At 43.8% G+C, this 17260-nt stretch overlaps 1 protein-coding gene across 1 annotated transcript in view; it reads left to right on the top strand.

Moving 5' to 3' along the window:
* The first annotated feature begins 5829 nt into the window (after positions 1-5829).
* CAPN13 (calpain 13) overlaps positions 5830-17260 on the top strand; it is a 49080-nt gene continuing 37649 nt past the window's right edge. Inside the window, exons 1-3 of the mRNA XM_070380124.1 lie at positions 5830-6027; positions 15089-15167; positions 16776-16891. Coding sequence (XP_070236225.1) covers positions 5830-6027; positions 15089-15167; positions 16776-16891 — 393 coding nt within the window. The remainder of the gene's footprint in view (positions 6028-15088; positions 15168-16775; positions 16892-17260) is intronic.

Genomic DNA, 17260 nt, shown 5'->3' with positions numbered 1-17260 from the left:
CACTGCAGATGGTGACTTCAGCCATGAAATCAAAAGAGGCTTGCTCCTTGGAAGAAAAGCTATGACCAACCTAGATAGCATATTAAAAAGCAGAGACATTACTTTTCTTTTTTTTTTTTGATTGTTTCTTTTTTTTTTTTTAATTTTATTTTATTTTTAAACTTTACATAATTGTATTAGTTTTGCCAAATATCAAAATGAATCCACCACAGGTATACATGTGTTCCCCATCCTGAACCCTCCTCCCTCCTCCCTCCCCATACCATCCCTGTGAGTTGTCCCAGTGCACTAGCCCCAAGCGACATTACTTTTCCAACAAAGGTCTGTCTAGTCAAAGCTATGGTTTTTCCAGTAGTCATGTATGGATATGAGAGTTGGACTATAAAGGAAGCTGAGCACCGAAGAATTGATACTTTTGAACTGTAGTGTTGGAGAAGACTCTTGAGAGTCCCTTGGACTGCAAGGAGATCCAATCAGTCAATCCTAAAGGAAATCAGTCCTGAATATTTGTTGGAAGGATTGTTGCTGAAGATGAAGCTCCAATACTTTGGCCACCTGATGTGAAGAACTGACTCATTGGAAAAGACCCTGATGCTGGGAAAGATTGAAAGCGGGAGGAGGGGATGATAGAGGATGAGATGGTTGGATGGCATTACCAACTCAATGGACATGAGTTTGAGTAAGCTCTGGGGGTTGGTGATGGACAGAGAAGCCTGGCGTGCTGCAGTCCATGGGATCACACAGAGTTGGACACGACTGAGTGACTGAACTGAACTGACATAGCTTATATATTGTCTTACATATATCAAAGTGGCCTAATTTAAAAACTAACAAATGCAATTGTTTGTAAAGTTTAAAGACTGGCTGTGCTGTGTTGTGCTTAGTTGTTCAGTCGGGTCTGACTCTGCTACTCCATGAACTGTCCATGGGCTACATGGACTCTAGGCTCCTCCGTCCATGGGAGTTTCCAGGAAGGAATACTGGAGTGGGTTGCTGTGCCCTCCTCCAGGGGATCTTCCCAACCCAGGGATCAAACCCACATCTCCTGCATTGCAGGCAGATTCTTTACCATCTGAGCCACTAGAGAAGCCCATGTATTCTTACAGCTATCCATCTCTGAGTGGTAGAAATGCATGAAAATTTAGGACAAGTTTATTGGAGTCAGAGAAATAAGAAATTAATATCTTTGTATAATGTTTCATGACTTACATCTCGTCCCACCTATTTTTTCATTTTATTTTTCAACAAAGTTTCATTGTACCCATTTGACAGAAAAGAAAACTGAAGTTCTAAGTGCTTAGAAAAACGTCTTTGGGCTCATATGACTAATAAGGGGCAGAATAAAAACTTGAGTTGGAATCTTCTGTAGTCATTTAACTTTGGGACATTTTTTTTCTTCTGAAGTCCATCTTCTCTTTATGTTAGAATGGCTCTCATTAAAAAGTCTACAAATGATAAATGCTAGATAGGGTGCAGAGAAAAGGAAACCCTTGTAAACTGTTGGTAGCAATGTAAATTGGTACAGTCACTATGAAAACCAGTAAAAAACTAAAAATAAAGCTACCATATGATCCAGAAATCCCACTCTTGAGCTTATATCTGGAAAAGATGAAAGTTCTAATTCAAAAATATACATGTACTCCACTGTTCATAGCAGTGCTGTTTATAATAGCCAAGAAACAGAAGCAACCCAAGTGCCCATCAACAGATGGTTTAAGAAGATATATAAATATACAACAGAATATTGCTCAGCCAGCAAAATATTGTCATTTGCAGCAATATGGATGGACCTAAAGAATATCATACTAAATAAAGTAAATCAGACAAAGAAAAATATCATTTATATGTGGAATCTAAAAATTAATACAAGTGAATATATACAAAACAGAAAAGATTCACAGACATGGAAAACAAACCTATGATTATCAGAGGGGGAAGGATAAATTAAGAGTATGGGATTAACAGATACAAACTACTATATGTAAAACAGATAAACACTGAGGTTTTACTGTAGAGCACAGGGAACCATATTCAATATCTTATAATAACCTATACTGGAAAATAACCTGTACATATATGTGTGTATATATATACACACATATATATCTGAAAAAAACTTTGCTGTACACCTAGAACTAACACAATATTGTAAATCAACTATATTTCAGTTTTAAAAAAGAACTTGATTTCAACTCTTTTTGCCATTTTTCTAGCTTCTTCTATGCCATTTTCATTTTGAGATCAATAAGATACCACAGCAGCAAGACTTGGTATATTCTGACTATCAGGTAGGCCTTCCATCTTTCTTTTTTTCTTTCTCTTTCTAAGATAGTTGAGTCTTCTCCTGCCTTTGTTTATTTTATAAAGTGAAGCAAATATGATATAGAAGAAAAGGAATAAGCCAAAGAGTCCTTGCCAGAGTGACAGGTGGGAATATTGTTTGGCCTTTTCTGCAGCACGCAAAAGGGAGATGTTGTCAAGTTCTGTAAACCCTTTATGCCCAAGAAAGGGATTCTACAGGCTCTTCCCTGGCAAAGCCATTACCAATTCAAAGAGCAAGAAGGTGAACCCAGTAGGTGTGATATCTGTGCCTATTGAGGCTCCCTTCCAGCCTATTCTCTTTTCCCATCAGTATTCTCCTCCCTCCCAGAGCAGCAGACTACCTCCTCCAGCAATGGAACCAGGCCTGCCGCCTGGCCCCCAGAGCCTTCTCCTTCCTCACTGCACTCTTGGTTAGTGGAAACAGAGCAGTGGCAAAGCCAAGGACATGGGTCTGATGTACCACTCCTGACCCTTACCCATGCTGGCCCTTCTGGGCCTGGCCCATCATTCATAAGAGCAAGTCCTCCTCTTAGAGGGTGTATGACTTCTGCATGTCCTTTCATGGCCAAAATGATAATAATGTTAATTATGCTAATAACCACTGTTCAGTGACCAGTTTCTGTTGATTAGTCAGTGCTAAACATTCAGCAAGCATGGTTTCATCTGAGTCTCACCACAACTCTATAGCTTGTGTATGAGTATCATCTCCATTTCACAAAAGAGAAAAGAGAGTCTTAGAAGGGGGATTCCTAAAGCTACCCAGTCCACTGCCCAGTAGTGGGCAGTAAGGGCCCTGCAGATGAGCCTGGATCTGATCCCCAAACATAAGGCCTTTTTTTAAGATTCTCGTGGAGAAGTCAAGCCAAGTTCTTCTGACTCATTTTCAGCTGTAATTAAGAGCTGCTTAAGAATAGTCCCATAATCATAGGTCAATGGCTTGGTGGTGCTGTATTGGTTCCACCATCCCTAAGCATGTATAGGGCTGGCAGACCCACAATTTTCACAACTCTTCCTTACCAGGTGTCATTGCCTTGTCTTTACTTGGAAACCAAATTCTACTATTGTTTTCTTGTTCTTGAATTGTACCTGACTGTTATTTCAGCTTTATTACTCTTACATAATTTGTTGTAGGTTTTCCTCTTAACCCTATAGTGAGTGGTGAGGTACACTGACATATTTTCACCTGTTATTTTCCAAGAACTAGAATGAAGAAATGTATATATCATACAGGACTAAACCAAATAAAATTGCCCATATTTACTTTCATATGGTCCAACCTAGTAGTTCACATATAAATTATTCTTACTTTGTTTATTGGGCAATTGTATATATAATTCTCTCTAAATATGTGTGTGCAGTGATACTTCATTGGTGCTATTTTGTGTATTTATTTGTGTTATCTAAATAATTTGCAATATACTATTATATATTAACTGTAAGAAAATTATAAATTATTTTTTGTTTGCATATTTTTCTGTGATCTGAAATCTTGATTATAAGCTCATATTCTTTCTTTATGAGTTGTTCATTCATGTTCCTCTCTAGTTCTTTGTCATCATTCGATTGCTTTTTCACTGTGAAGTAGGTATGGATAGGACATATGAACCTTGGGGTCTTTTGTGTCACCTTAACAGACTCTGATCAAAGAAGCTTGAAAAGTACAAGTTTAAGTGCTAAATAGGTTTTTCAAGTCCCGCAGCTAGTAAGTGTGGATTCAGATCCAATCCAGCTTGTCTAGCAGATGGAGGATGTGAAACATATTTTGTTAAATGGCATCAGTTACACCCCTGTAGCTTCCTGAACAAGAAAACCCAGACTTCCTTGACTTCTCTTTAGAGAAATTAGGACACTGACATTTATTGACTGCCTACTGTTGCCAGGTGGCTCAGTGGGTAAAGAATCCATCTGCAATGCAGGAGATGCAGGCAGACATGAGTTTGATCCCCTGGTTGGGAAGATCCTCTGGAGGAGGGCATGGCAACCCACTCCAGTATTCTTGCCTGGAGAATCCCATGGACAGAGGAGGCTGGTGGGTTACAGTCCATACGGTCGCAAAGTGTTGGACACGACTGAAGTGACTGAGGATTATTCAGTCTGTTAGGTCCAACCTCATTTAATACAGCAATAAACACTCCAAGATTGGTATCATCAATCTGTACAGGTAGAGAAATAGGTTCACAGGGTTGAATACTAACTCACGATTGCAGAACTGGATATGTAGGTGGTGAGAGCAGAAAGCAAACTCAAAACTTATTTGATTGTTCATCACACTGCCTTTTCTTTTTCCTACCCCACATCTCCATATTCTACCTGTATATACCTATATATATATATATATATATATATATCAAGCCCTATATAGTCTACCTATAAAATGACTCTGGAATCTCTCTCTCCACCATCTTTATGACCACTGCCATAACACTGACCCTCCCAAGGACAAATGCAGCAGCCTCCCAACCTCCGCCCTGTCTCAGACCCTCTCCATTCCGCCACCTAGCCTCCAACTTGCTCCGTAATCCCACACACGGATCTTCAATGGCCCTGCAGCACTTGAAGGGTATAAAACAAAAACAATCCAGCTTTCCAACCTACCTTCCTGGCCTTGTCTGGCAACACTCATTATCCCCAACCCCAACTCCACCGACCCTCCAGCCCATCCCATTCCCTCCAACACCCATGACCTTTCTAATCCAACTCCTGGTCCTCCACATACTTGCTACTTGGGACACTGGAGGGACTTTTTAAAAATTTTTATTTATTTATTTATTTTGCTATCCTGGGTCTTAGTCATGGCATGTGGGATCTAGTTCTCCTCAGGGATCAAACCCATGCCCCCTGCATTGGGAACACAAAGTCTCAGCCATTGGACCACCAGGGAAGTCCTGGGGCTTTTTTTTTTTTAATCTACCTACCAGTTCTCCACCTGGAAAATTCGTTTCCCCCAAGGCCAATTGCAGGGTGAGAACTCGTGGGAGAAACATTTCTTGGCAGTTCCTAGCTCCTCCTCTTTATATCCACAGGACTTTTTACACATTTTTAAGTAGACCATTTCTGTTGAACGATAGCTAGTTGTTGAAATGTCTAATATATTTTGCCACTTGATAACGAGCCTCCAGGGGATAAATGTCATGTCATATTTATCTTTGAATTACCGGCATTCAGAAAAGTGCCTGGTACAAGGTCAGTACTCAATAAATGTTCATTAATGTACAAATAGTCTCTCATGCATGTAAGAGCATCCTGAAAAGCTGTTCGGTATGCAGATTGAAAACTGACCTAGAAGGAAGTTTTCTTGGATTCTAGTCTGGGCTTGCCCCCCACCAACTGGCTGGGTCCACAGGGACAGAACTTACCTGGTTCCAGTCTCACTTGTAAAGGTGGCAGACATCTGAATGCCTTCCAGGGCTCACATCCAGTGATGCAAAGTACTTGACAGCTTATCCCTAAAAATACCTCTTTTTCTCACCCAAAAGGAAAGATCTGATACCTCTTCTAGGAAGAATCATGGCACACAACCAGCAGTTTCCAGCCAAGACCCCCATCATCAAATTCAAGGAGCAGGACTTTTACTCCTTGCGGGATCATTGCCTAAACAGAGGGCTGCTGTTTGAGGATGAGACATTCCCTGCCGAGACTTATTCCATAGGTTTGCAGCTCCTCAAGGGAAAAAACCTCTCCAACCTAAGCTGGATGCGGCCAAAGGTGAGTGAAACTCCCCACCTGGGACATGCCCAGCTCCTGGGCCCTCTGACTGTCTCCCATGGTACTTCCCACTGAAAGGATGGGCTTGAAACCTGGTTTTCAGGGCTGGCCCAAACCAAACTGGAAGGAGACTGAAATTCATCTGATCCCCTCAGCTACAGTGTTGCATCCACAGTGGGATGGAAAGACTCTATACCAGGAAACAGGACCCCTGGGTTTTAACCCAGTTCTAACACAGCATGTCACTAGGTTACATGTCTCAGGATTCCCACATAAAAAATGGGGAAGCAAAGGTATGAGGATTGTAGTAGTAGCTGTAGGGTCTCTTCCATCTCCATAAACGAGCCCCTCTGTCAGTGTTCATCACTCTTTATTCTGTTCAGGTATCACTGTCTTTTTCTTTTTTCTTTCCTAGTTAGAATTTACTCAAAGGGAAGATAACATGTCAATCATTTGTACAATAGGATGAATTTCAACAATTGCCTTGCCTCTCTCACATGTATTTGTATTTTTAGTCTTGTAAAGGCTGATCACCTATAAAAGAGTTTTAGACATCAGTTATAAAATTAAAGAAATATTTTGTGGCAATGTTCAAACCCCCTGACTCCCCCACCCCAACAGATGACCACTAACTCCACCTTGCAGCCAAGTGAGCCCACTTGGCTTTTCTAGAACTATCTCAGTTTCAGGACATGAAGCTCCAAGGGAAATTTCTCAGTCCACTAAACATTCTTGTGCTGGCATTTTCAATGATACAAAGGACCTGGCTAAGGGCCACTTTGAGGGCACTGATGCTCAAACATCCTGTTCATGCTTCCAAAAGCCGACAGCAGAACCTAAAACAAGAGGACAGAGTATAATGTCTAGTAAGCTAATGATTATAATATCACTAGCGTTACTGAATGGGAATGAAACGCCAAGCACTCTGTGGAACACACTCAATGAAGCCAGGTTAGGTTACACAGAATAGGGGTTTTCTGATGACAGAACAAGACATAAACCCTGGAGTAACCATCTCTTGACCCCACTCCAGTACTTTTGCCTAGAAAATCCCATGGACAGAGGAGCCTGGAAGGCTGCAGTCCATGGGGTCAGTAGAGTCAGACACGACTAAGCGACTTCACTTTCACTTTTTGCTTTCATGCATTGGAGAAGGAAATGGCAACCCACTCCAGTGTTCTTGCCTGGAGAATCCCAGGGACGGGGGAGCCTGGTGGGCTACCGTCTCTGGGGTCGCACAGAGTCGGACACGACTGAAGCGACTTAGCAGCAGCAGCAGCAGCAACCATCTCTTGTCCTAATTCAGGACTGATTTGTAGCTTTGGGGAAGGCGAGGGTGAGTGGGGATCTGATGGGGTTTAGGATGCTGCTTAGTTAAGATGGAGAAGGAAATGGCAACCCACTCCAATATTCTTGCCTAGAAAATTCTGTGGATTGAGGAGCCTGGTGGGCTACAGTCCATGGGGTCGCAAAGAGTTGGACGTGACTGAGCGACTTCGCTTTAGTTAAGATGAGGGTGCTTCAAACTTCTAGGATCCAGCTTACCAGCAAGAAGCAATAAGTCCCCAACAATGACTCCCTTCTGGACTTCATTCCTAAGGAGAACTGAGCAGAGAACTCTATTTAAAGCTTGGAAGGATTATATTTTTCCCCCCTTTGTTATTTTCAGATGAGATTCTTTTAGAATGTTGTTTTTTCACAAGGTGCTGAGCAATAGATGTGAGACTATATTTATAGTGTTGAGAATTTATAACATTTTTATTTAGAAAGGATTGAGTTTTTTATCTAATTCCAACAACATCTCAACTTGTGATGTCTTTTGGGGTCAAGGAGAAACTGAGGCAAACAGAAATGAAATGACTCACACAGAATCATTCCAGGAACCCATAGTAGAGGCAGCCAAGGGCCAAGTACATTTTACTCCCATTCTTCTTCTCACCCCAAAGCTTATCCATCCAAAAACTCTACCAGGGGATCATTTTTCATTCCCACATTTCTTTTAAAATGTATATGTTGATATTTCTTTGTATCCCTTATCGCAACTGGCAGCACTGAACACTTGTATTTTTCAGAGCTTTCCATACGTCTTCTCTTTCTCTGTTTTTTGTTCTTCCCAGTTTTGTGAGGGAATGGGTTCAGACAGGTGATGTGACTTGCACAATGTGACATAGTTAGGGAAAGAGCAGGATTTAAACTAAACTTTCTGACTTCACATACTACATGCGTGCATCTTCAGTTGCTGTCATGTCTGACTCTTTGCGACCCCATGGACTGTATGCAGCCCACCAGGCTCCTCTGTCCATGGGATTCTCCAGGCAAGAATACTGGAGTGGATTGCCATTTCCTTCTCCAGGGGATCTTCCCAGGGATAGAAACTGAATCTCCTGCATTGGCAGGTGGATTCTTTACCACTGAGCCAACTGGGAAGCCCCCCACATACTGCACTTTTCCTCATATTATATTTTAGGCTCCTGTTTGCTACTAATAATACCTTGTGCATCAGTAGAATCTCCTGCATTGTCTGAGTAACCAGGAATCAATCTCTGTCTATGTTCTGCCCATTTTTTCATTTTTTTAGGTGAAAAGAATGAGGATAAAAATGGTGCCAGTGCCTAACAAGATTATTTTAAGGAATAAATGAAGACAATACATAGAACATTGTCTAGCACATTGTAAGAACATACTAAACACTAGTTATTGTTACTCTGATTAATTTGAGAGGGATGGCATCACATAGCAGCTACAGGGGCCATCCCCTAGGATTCCTTGGGCTTTCACTGTCTAGTCATCTCAGCTTCAGTCTTCAGCTAATTTCAGCAGAGACTTTTAAGGAGAAATGTGGGTCAGAGGAAACCATCTGGGGAGCCCAGAGGAGGCTGGCAGGGAGTGTGCAGCGTGCTTTTCCTCTCACATTCTGCTGTCTATCTCTATTAGAAGGGTGCCTCCCAATCTAAAGCTTGCTCAGTGCCGACCTGACTGCATCCCCTAAACTTCAGTTATATAGCAGCTGAGGTGGCACCAAGGCTCCCTAGGCCATTTCTGCATTCTGTGTTTTCTAGACAATGGGAAAGCATCATACTCTAGGCAACCGCTAAACCAGCATGGGTATCATTCTACCTCAAGTACTCATTCAGGCTTGGTAGGTTCAACAACAGAGCAAGAGTCAGGGACATGAAACTAGGCTTGGCTTTCTACACGAAGAAGAAAAGTTGTTTCTCCTGTAGTTTATGTTCTCTCTCTCGTTTTGTCTACCTCTTCCTTCTTCTTCGGAGAAGGCAATGGCAACCCACTCCAGTACTCTTGCCTGGAAAATCCCATGGATGGAGGAGCCTGGTAGGTTGCAGTCCATGGGGTCGCTAAGAGTCGGACATGACTGAGCAACTTCACTTTCACTCCTTCTTTTTATCTCCTCTCTCTCTAACAATTAAACCTGATCCATTTTGCTACTGTTCCTCCCATTGCTTCCTTCAGCTGGGTTTAAGGAATCAGCAACCCACTCCCCAGACTCTCCCTTCCCCCGACCAGCAGCCAGTCAGGTTCCATAAATGCCTGTGACTGTGCCCAGAGCAAAAGGCGCTGAAAGGACCCAACTCCTCATCCTCCTCAATGCTTCCTGCAACCCCAGCCTCAGGAAAGACGATGCTGGGAATTACACCTGTACTCAGAGACTCTACATGAGGTTTCCTCGAACTAAATTTGGTAGAGTCACTTTCTTCTAAAAATTTTATCTCATGAATAGTATCAAATTCCATTTATCAAGCATGTTTCTATGCTAAGTATTAATCTAAGCACCTTACACACAACATTTCATTTAGTTGCCATAACAGGCCTCTGAGGTAGATGATATTGTGTGTGTGTATGTTAGTCGCCAGTGGTGTCTGACTCTTTGCAGTCCCATGGACTGTAGCCCGCCAGGCTCTGTCCATGGGATTCTCTAGGAAAGAATACTGGAGTGGGTAGCCATTTACTTTTCCAGGGGATCTTTCCAACCCATGGATCGAACCCAAGTCTCATGCATTGCAAGCAGATTCTTTACCATCTGAGCTACTAGGGAAGCCCAGATGATATTATCCTCATTCAATAGATCAGCACCATCCAAAAGAACTTTCTTGAGGATGGAAATGTCCTTTCTGCAAATACAGGAGCCACTAGTCACATGTTGCTATCAAGCAACTGAAATGTGGCCAGTGTGACTGAGGTGTTGAAGATTTAATTTCATTTAAATGTAAGTAGCTAATATAGCTTGTGGCTACCATATTGGAAAGCACAGAATTGTAGATGCAGATCTTCACAGCAGAGTTGCCAATATATCAGGCTGTATATGCATGTTCAGTCATGCCTGACTCTTTGTGACTCCATGGACTGTAGCCCCCAGGCTCCTCTGTCCATGGAATTTTCCAGGCAAGAATACTGGAATAGGTTGCCATTTCCTTCTCCAGAGGATCTCCCTGATCCAGGGATTGAACCCATGTCTCTTATGTCTTTTGCACTGGCAAGCGAGTTCTTTACCAGCTGAGCTGGATTTAATTTAATTTGAATGTAAGTAGCCAATATGGCTTGTTGCTACCATATTGGAAAGCAAAGAATTATAGATACAGATCTTCACAGCAGAGTCACCAATATGTCAGAGTAAGAGATTGAAATTTCATCTTTGTCTTCATTCTTTAGTGGAAAACATGTTCATTACACAACTGAAGAAAGGGCTGTGGGCCCAAAACAGGTTCAGGGATCAGCACCCAGCCCCACTGTGGATTCTGGCCTGTGGCAAGCCCAGAATATCACTTACCCAGATGACAACATTCATCTTCCAAGTAACCAGAGCAGAGTTTCCGAAAGGACCATTTACTAGATATGACTCACCTTGGTTTCAACATAAGTTGTCCCAGAAAGGAAGGGGTTAACAATAGGTAACAGAAGGCAACAGACAATTAGCACAGCACCAAAGAACTTTGATTCCAATAAAGCAAAGTTCTATAGTAAAAAATAGAAGAGGGAGTGACGCTGCCACCTGGCCCTGCCTGAACTCTGGCCACTGGCTGAAAGGGGCTGTGTCTGAAGGCCAGCATGCTAAGCCTGGTGTTTCCCCATCCCAGAGCAGCAACTGTCTGGGGCAGGGCATGAGGAGCTCTTGAAAAGAACACAGGAATCACCGTCCAGAACATAGGAAGTGATGCCACACTAGAAAGACACCTCCAAGGATGTGTGCAGGGGAGTGCCTGATGTCATACCACTTCAGATATGGGTGTGGGTGTGGATGCAGAGGGGAAGAGGGAGGCAGAGAGGGGAGAGGTCGAGATCTCCTATAGGACATAACCAATAGTAACTGCACAGATATAGCCTGTGGCTTCATCTATTATGAGGAATTGGCACACGTAGTTATGGAGGCAAGACATCCCACAGTCTGCTATCTGCAAACTGGACACCCAGGAGATCCGATGGTACAGTGCAGCCCATGTGGGAAGGCCTGAGAACCAATGGGGCTGATGATGTCATCCCCAGTCCCTGGGCAGCAGTCAGGCAGAGAAGGGGTGAATTCTCCCCTCCTCTACCTTTTGTCTGTTCAGGCCCTCCATAGATTGGATGGCGCCCATCCACATTGGGGAGGGCAATCTTCTTTACTGTGTCCCCTGATTCAGATGCTAATTTCATCTGGAAGCACTCCTTTGAAATAATGTATAACCAAATATCTAGGCACCCTGTGAGCCAGTCAAATTGACACATAAAATGAACCATCACAGCTTCCTTCTGTACGGATGATGTTGCAGAGGCCTCAAAGGGTCAATCCATGTCACAGAATCAGAAAACACTGAAGACCCTGCCTGCTGGTGTGGTCCACAGCAAAGGCACTGTGTGAGTGGAGTGTCTAATGCACAGCCTGCCTCCTGTGTGACCTAGGATAAATCACTCAGCCTCTCTGAACCTGCTTCTTGCCCTGCTGAGCCTCGGAATCACCAGAGGAGCTATGCAGATCCTGAACTCTACCTCCACTGACCTACAGAATACAGGTTGTGGGAAGGCGACATCCAGCAACCTGTATATCTGCAAAATTTGTGGGTGATTCTGAGTCACTCCCGGGGCGGAGGCTGCCCATCACCAGTCCTGTCACACTCCCTTGCAGACATAGTGCACCCGGCCCACGTAGTGCCAGGGCACCTGCCCAGGGCCAGAGGGTTTTTATCTTCCAAGCATATTGACCTGTTTTCTCTGAGGGCCTGGTCTCAAAGCCGGCCCAGCAGACTGAAATGCTTCTGGGTATGATTTCTGTCTCCTCCTACCTTTGCTCTTTTGGGATTGCCCAGGACCCTTCTTAAGCCAGGGTGAGGAAGGAACGGGTAGCTCAGGAAAAGAGACAAAAAATGCTAGTTTTGTGCCCAACTTTGATGCATACACTTCTGGTGTTTGTCCATGAACTTGATGTTGATGACTGATTTTTGGTTTGAAATAATTGCCATTTAATCTTCAAAACATTAAAGTATCCTTCTGTTCCTACTTGGCAAAAATTTCAGTTTTTTAATTTTAATATTCTGGTAAATCAGAAAAATCTGTGCGTTTATGAAATGCCTTCATGGCATTTACTGGAAAGAGAGCAATTATTTTTCTTTTGGCCTATGTAAATGTCATTTGATGTCATCAGATATCCTGATAGGAATCCATCCTGGCATCCTACATTTCTGTGGCAAACCCTACTTGATGATAGTGGGTTAGCTGTATAATTTATTGTTGATTCCCTTGCCAGGGATTTATTTCAGTATTTTTCCATAAGTGAAATCAATCTGTGTGTGTGTGTGTGTGTGTGTGTGTGTGTGTGTGAGGTTGGGCATCCTGGCTGTGCTGGCTTCTTAAAATAAACAATGACAGGATTCTTTTTTTTTTTCCTAACGCTGAAACTACAAGCGACACAGAAATTGTTTATTCCCTGAAAATCTGAGAGAACTCAGCAACAAAATTGTGTGTAGAAGCCTTGACAGAGATATTAGGGAGATATTCTTTAATCATTAAAAACTACTATAGCAAGGTTATTGATTTTCAGGTGATTTACCAACTTGGATCATTTTTGGCCATATTAATTTTTGTCCAACAATCTTCAGTATGTTTTAAACCGATTAGTATAGAATTTTACATCATGTTTTTATATTGTTAAAACAAGATTTCTAATTTTATTTGAAATAAGATTCTCTACCATATTAGCCAAAGATTGGGTCTAAGTAAACCTTCTCCCCCAATACAATGTATTTGCTGATCTTGCTATGTTTCTATTTTGTAATTCACCAATTGTTCTCTTTATCATTTTCTCCCACCTATATTTGTGAGGCTCTTTTTTCTTTCTTTTATTTTATAATTTGACTGTGTAAATCATGTTTTTATTCTCTCTTGTTTCATAATGAATGCATTGGAGACACTAGGTTTATCCATGAGTGTGGTCTTTTTAATTTTGCAAATATTACAGAAGCAGGGAATCAATATTTATTGAACAGGCCCCTTGTCTGACGCTATGCTAATATTTCACATCCTTCCTCATTTGTAAAATAATGAAGACTCCTGTTTGGCAAGTCCATCAGGAGATCACTGTGAATGAGGCATCTCATCCTCCACGAGGGTTTGGTCACAGCAGCCAGGACATCATGACTTTCTCATTTGATGCCATTTTCTTACATATGAAGAAACCAAGGCTCAGCAAAGTAAAGGAAGTTGCTCAAGGTCACCCCAGGAACAATGCAGACAGGATTCCACACCAGGTTCTGCTCTTCTGACCCTCAGCACACCCACCCCTGCTCTGCCCATCAGGGTGGTAAACCAGGAATAAATGACGAAGAAGCTGCAGCGTTCTTTATGCAGTGGTCAAGAAACCTGAGCCAAAACCCAAACGCCTTCACCTTCTTTAACTCCCTTGAGTGGAGGATCTCCAGCCAGCCTCCACTAAGATCTCGAGTTCCCTCTTCCAGTAGAAAGGGAGGGGACAACTAGAGCCACTGAAGCACCCCAAGCTGCTTTTGACACTGGGAGAGTTGCTCCCTCTTGGGCCCTGTGACAGCTCTGCCCTTCCTGTTGGTATTAAGAGAGACCCCGAGTTCTTTGCAGCCAACGGTAGGGCAGAGGGTCAGCTTAGGGCCTCCACTGCAAGGACTTGGGCCTGAGGGCCCCCCTCGTGGTCATCAGAGAGGGCCAGTTGTATGCAGAGAAGATGGTGGGAGGAGGCCTGGTGCGGTGGGCTGGCTGAGTTGTTTGCAGGCACGCACACCTTTGTTTGCCCCTTGGAGGCTCTACCAGGAAACTGGAGGGCAGTTTACGAAGGGCTGACAGGTCTCACTAAGATACAGGACTCCACATGTTCATGGCTGTTCAGCAGATGAATCCTTTTCCACTTTGCAGCCCCTTTCTCTGGGAACTCTCTTGTCAATGTGAAAAGAAATGACACAGGAACAATTATACCAGATCATGCAAATCCATGCAATGGAGATCCAGGACACAGAGAGGATGCTGAGGAAATCCTGTGGGCTCCTGGTTGCAAGAAAACCTAGAAGCTGCCTGGGGTCTTCCAGAATCAGTCTGGGTGTTAGCCAGGGAGTAGGCAAAGACCTGAGTAATACACAGCCTGCATCCTGTACCGCATGTGGCTGGACTTGAACCTGGAGCTCCGAATGCCTATACTGACTTCTGAGAGATGACATTTCACAAGGAAAGTGTGATTATGCTTGTAAAAGTTTCCTCTAGTAAATGCATCCTTTTCTTTCTTGGCTATTTATAGACTCTTAATGAAACACTGCTGTTGGGACCAGGATGGCTGATCATTTGATGTAGGATCCTGGTCCTTATCTCCTCGTGCAGTCTGCCCATGCATTTACTGCCTATCTGGGCAGTTACACATACGGCCCTCTGACATCTGCCTCCCTGTTAGCAACAAAACCTGAAGAATGAGAGGAACTTTCCTAACTCAGATCCTAAACACCTCTTTACAAAGTAACCTCTACTCCTCAAAGATGAGGAGAGTGATGTCTTGGGTACCACACTGGGAGACAGAGGGATAAAAGATGCTCATGGCTTTCCCCTGCTCTTTTCTAAGGATTTATTGAAGGGTAAATCAGAGCCTCTCTTCATCCTGGAAGGTGCGAGCAGATTTGATATCCAACAAGGAGAGGCAGGTAAGAACTCAACCTCTTTCTTCTTGGCCCTGGATGGAAGCAGGCTGCCCAAAGTCCACCTCTGAGCAGCGGTGGGTGGAGAGAAGTGCCCCCACCCAGACCCATAGAGGCCGACACCCTCAGTGTTGCTGTGGTTGGATTATTCATTCTCAGACCTTCAGCCTGCAAATCAGCTTAGCAGTGGGTGTGCAGAGCCCTTTAGGAGAGGAATTGTCAAAGAAAAGGAGAAAATATACACAGAGTTTAGTCTGAGCACTGAGTAGAGGGAAGTAAATGTTTATTGAACTTCTGCAAGGCTTTGCTAGATACTTTGCATGAAATAGTTCATTAACCCTGCAACATCCTCATTTTATATATGCAGAAGCTAGGGGTCCAAGGGACACAATAATGTCTTTCATGTCACAAAAGCAATACATGACAGAGTTGAGTTTGAATCTAGAGCTGTGTGACTCCCTCCAACCCACTGGACAGGCACAGGGTGGAGTTGTTGCTGAGACCTGAGTGTGGCAGGAGAAGGGAGGCCCATGGGCGGTAGCAGGTGTGGCCATGCAAGACCCCTGAGCTGAACCCTAGGAGTGGGGGGCGAGACTCCTTGGGGTGGGCACTTGGACATGGAGCCCAGAGACATAGCAAAATAAGATACAACCCTTGGGACTCCCCTGGTGGTTCAGTGGCTAGGGCTCTTTGTTTCCAGTGCAGGGGGCCCAGGTTCGATTTCTGGTCAGTGAACCACATCCCACATGCCAGAACTAAGTCCCAGTGCGGCCAAATAAATGAATAAGACACAACCCCTCTGACAGCAGGCTCTACGTCCTTAGAATGTCACTTTCCAGTTAATGCCCTGGCACTTGGACTTCAACTGGTGAATTTGATAGAAGCCTGCCTGGCTTGCTGTCTGTGTTGGAGAAAGTCCCCTCCAGCCAGTAGCCTCCTGACAGGAGAAGGGACCTCTCCCAGGGCATCCTTGTGGCTTCTGCACCCAGCAGCATGCCTGACTTGAAAGGGCATTCAAGCCATTGTGTGAAGATGGAGAGAAGACTCAGGAGAAGAGGGTGAGCTTACTCAAAAGCGCTCACAGTGACCTTCAAGGAGAAACTCAAAGCTATGTTCCCTCAAGGGGGAAGAGGGGAGAACCTGGATATGGGCTGGAAAGGCCCCGACACCAGGAGGAACTGAGTAAATATTAGCAAAGAAAAACAGAAATCTGTTATCCCCAATATTAGAGCACACCATTTCCACTGATGCTGGCAACAAAATTTCCTGTAACTTTGGTTCTGGGCACCTTGGGCCAAACGAGAATCAGAAGGCAAGTTGGCCCATCAGCTTGGCTGGGGCTCTCCTGACTGCACTACCATCACCATCAGAGCAGCACCAACACCACCAACCCTATCACTACTCCAGCCCTACCCCCACCGCTGTCTCCATAACTACCACCATCACCCCTATCTTGTTTGGAACTGGCCCCAGTGAATCTTTCCCCCAGTTCTCCTCTCTCAGACAGGAAAAAAAAAAAACATTATTTGGAAGGAGGTACGCCAACTCTGAGCAGTGCATGGGGTGGATGCTGTCCAAACAGCATCTCACGACTTACGTCCCCCTCCCCTCCAGGAGATTGCTGGTTCCTGGCAGCACTGGGGGCCTTGACACAGAGTCCACAGTATCTGCAGAAGATCCTCATAGACCAAAGCTTTTCATACCAGTATGCGGGGATTTTCCATTTTCGGGTAAGTATGCTGCTGGGATGCTCCTTAAATGGGATTCTCTGTGAGCCTAGGGAGGCAACTGTCTGGAATGTTCTCTTGGTCTAGCAGCCTGAGATGTGGGAGAGACACATAAGTGTTAGTTAATGTGTGTTAGTGCCTCAAAAGGATTTGAACTCAGGATCTGACAACACATAGGGAAGATAAGAGTTAACATGTTTTCATGTAAATATTGGGCTGGCCAAAATGTTCATTTGGGTTTTTCCATAGCATCTTATGGAAAGATCTGAATGAACATTTTGGGCAACCCAATAAAAAGTATGGCAGAAACAATCAGCCAAAGAAAACAATTCTTGATCAAAGACCCCATACCTCATTGAGGTTTTGTCTGTC

The sequence above is a fragment of the Bos mutus genome, chromosome 11 (genome assembly GCF_027580195.1).
Source record: "Bos mutus isolate GX-2022 chromosome 11, NWIPB_WYAK_1.1, whole genome shotgun sequence".
Taxonomy (NCBI): domain Eukaryota; kingdom Metazoa; phylum Chordata; class Mammalia; order Artiodactyla; family Bovidae; genus Bos; species Bos mutus.
This window is presented reverse-complemented; position numbering and strand designations above follow the sequence as displayed.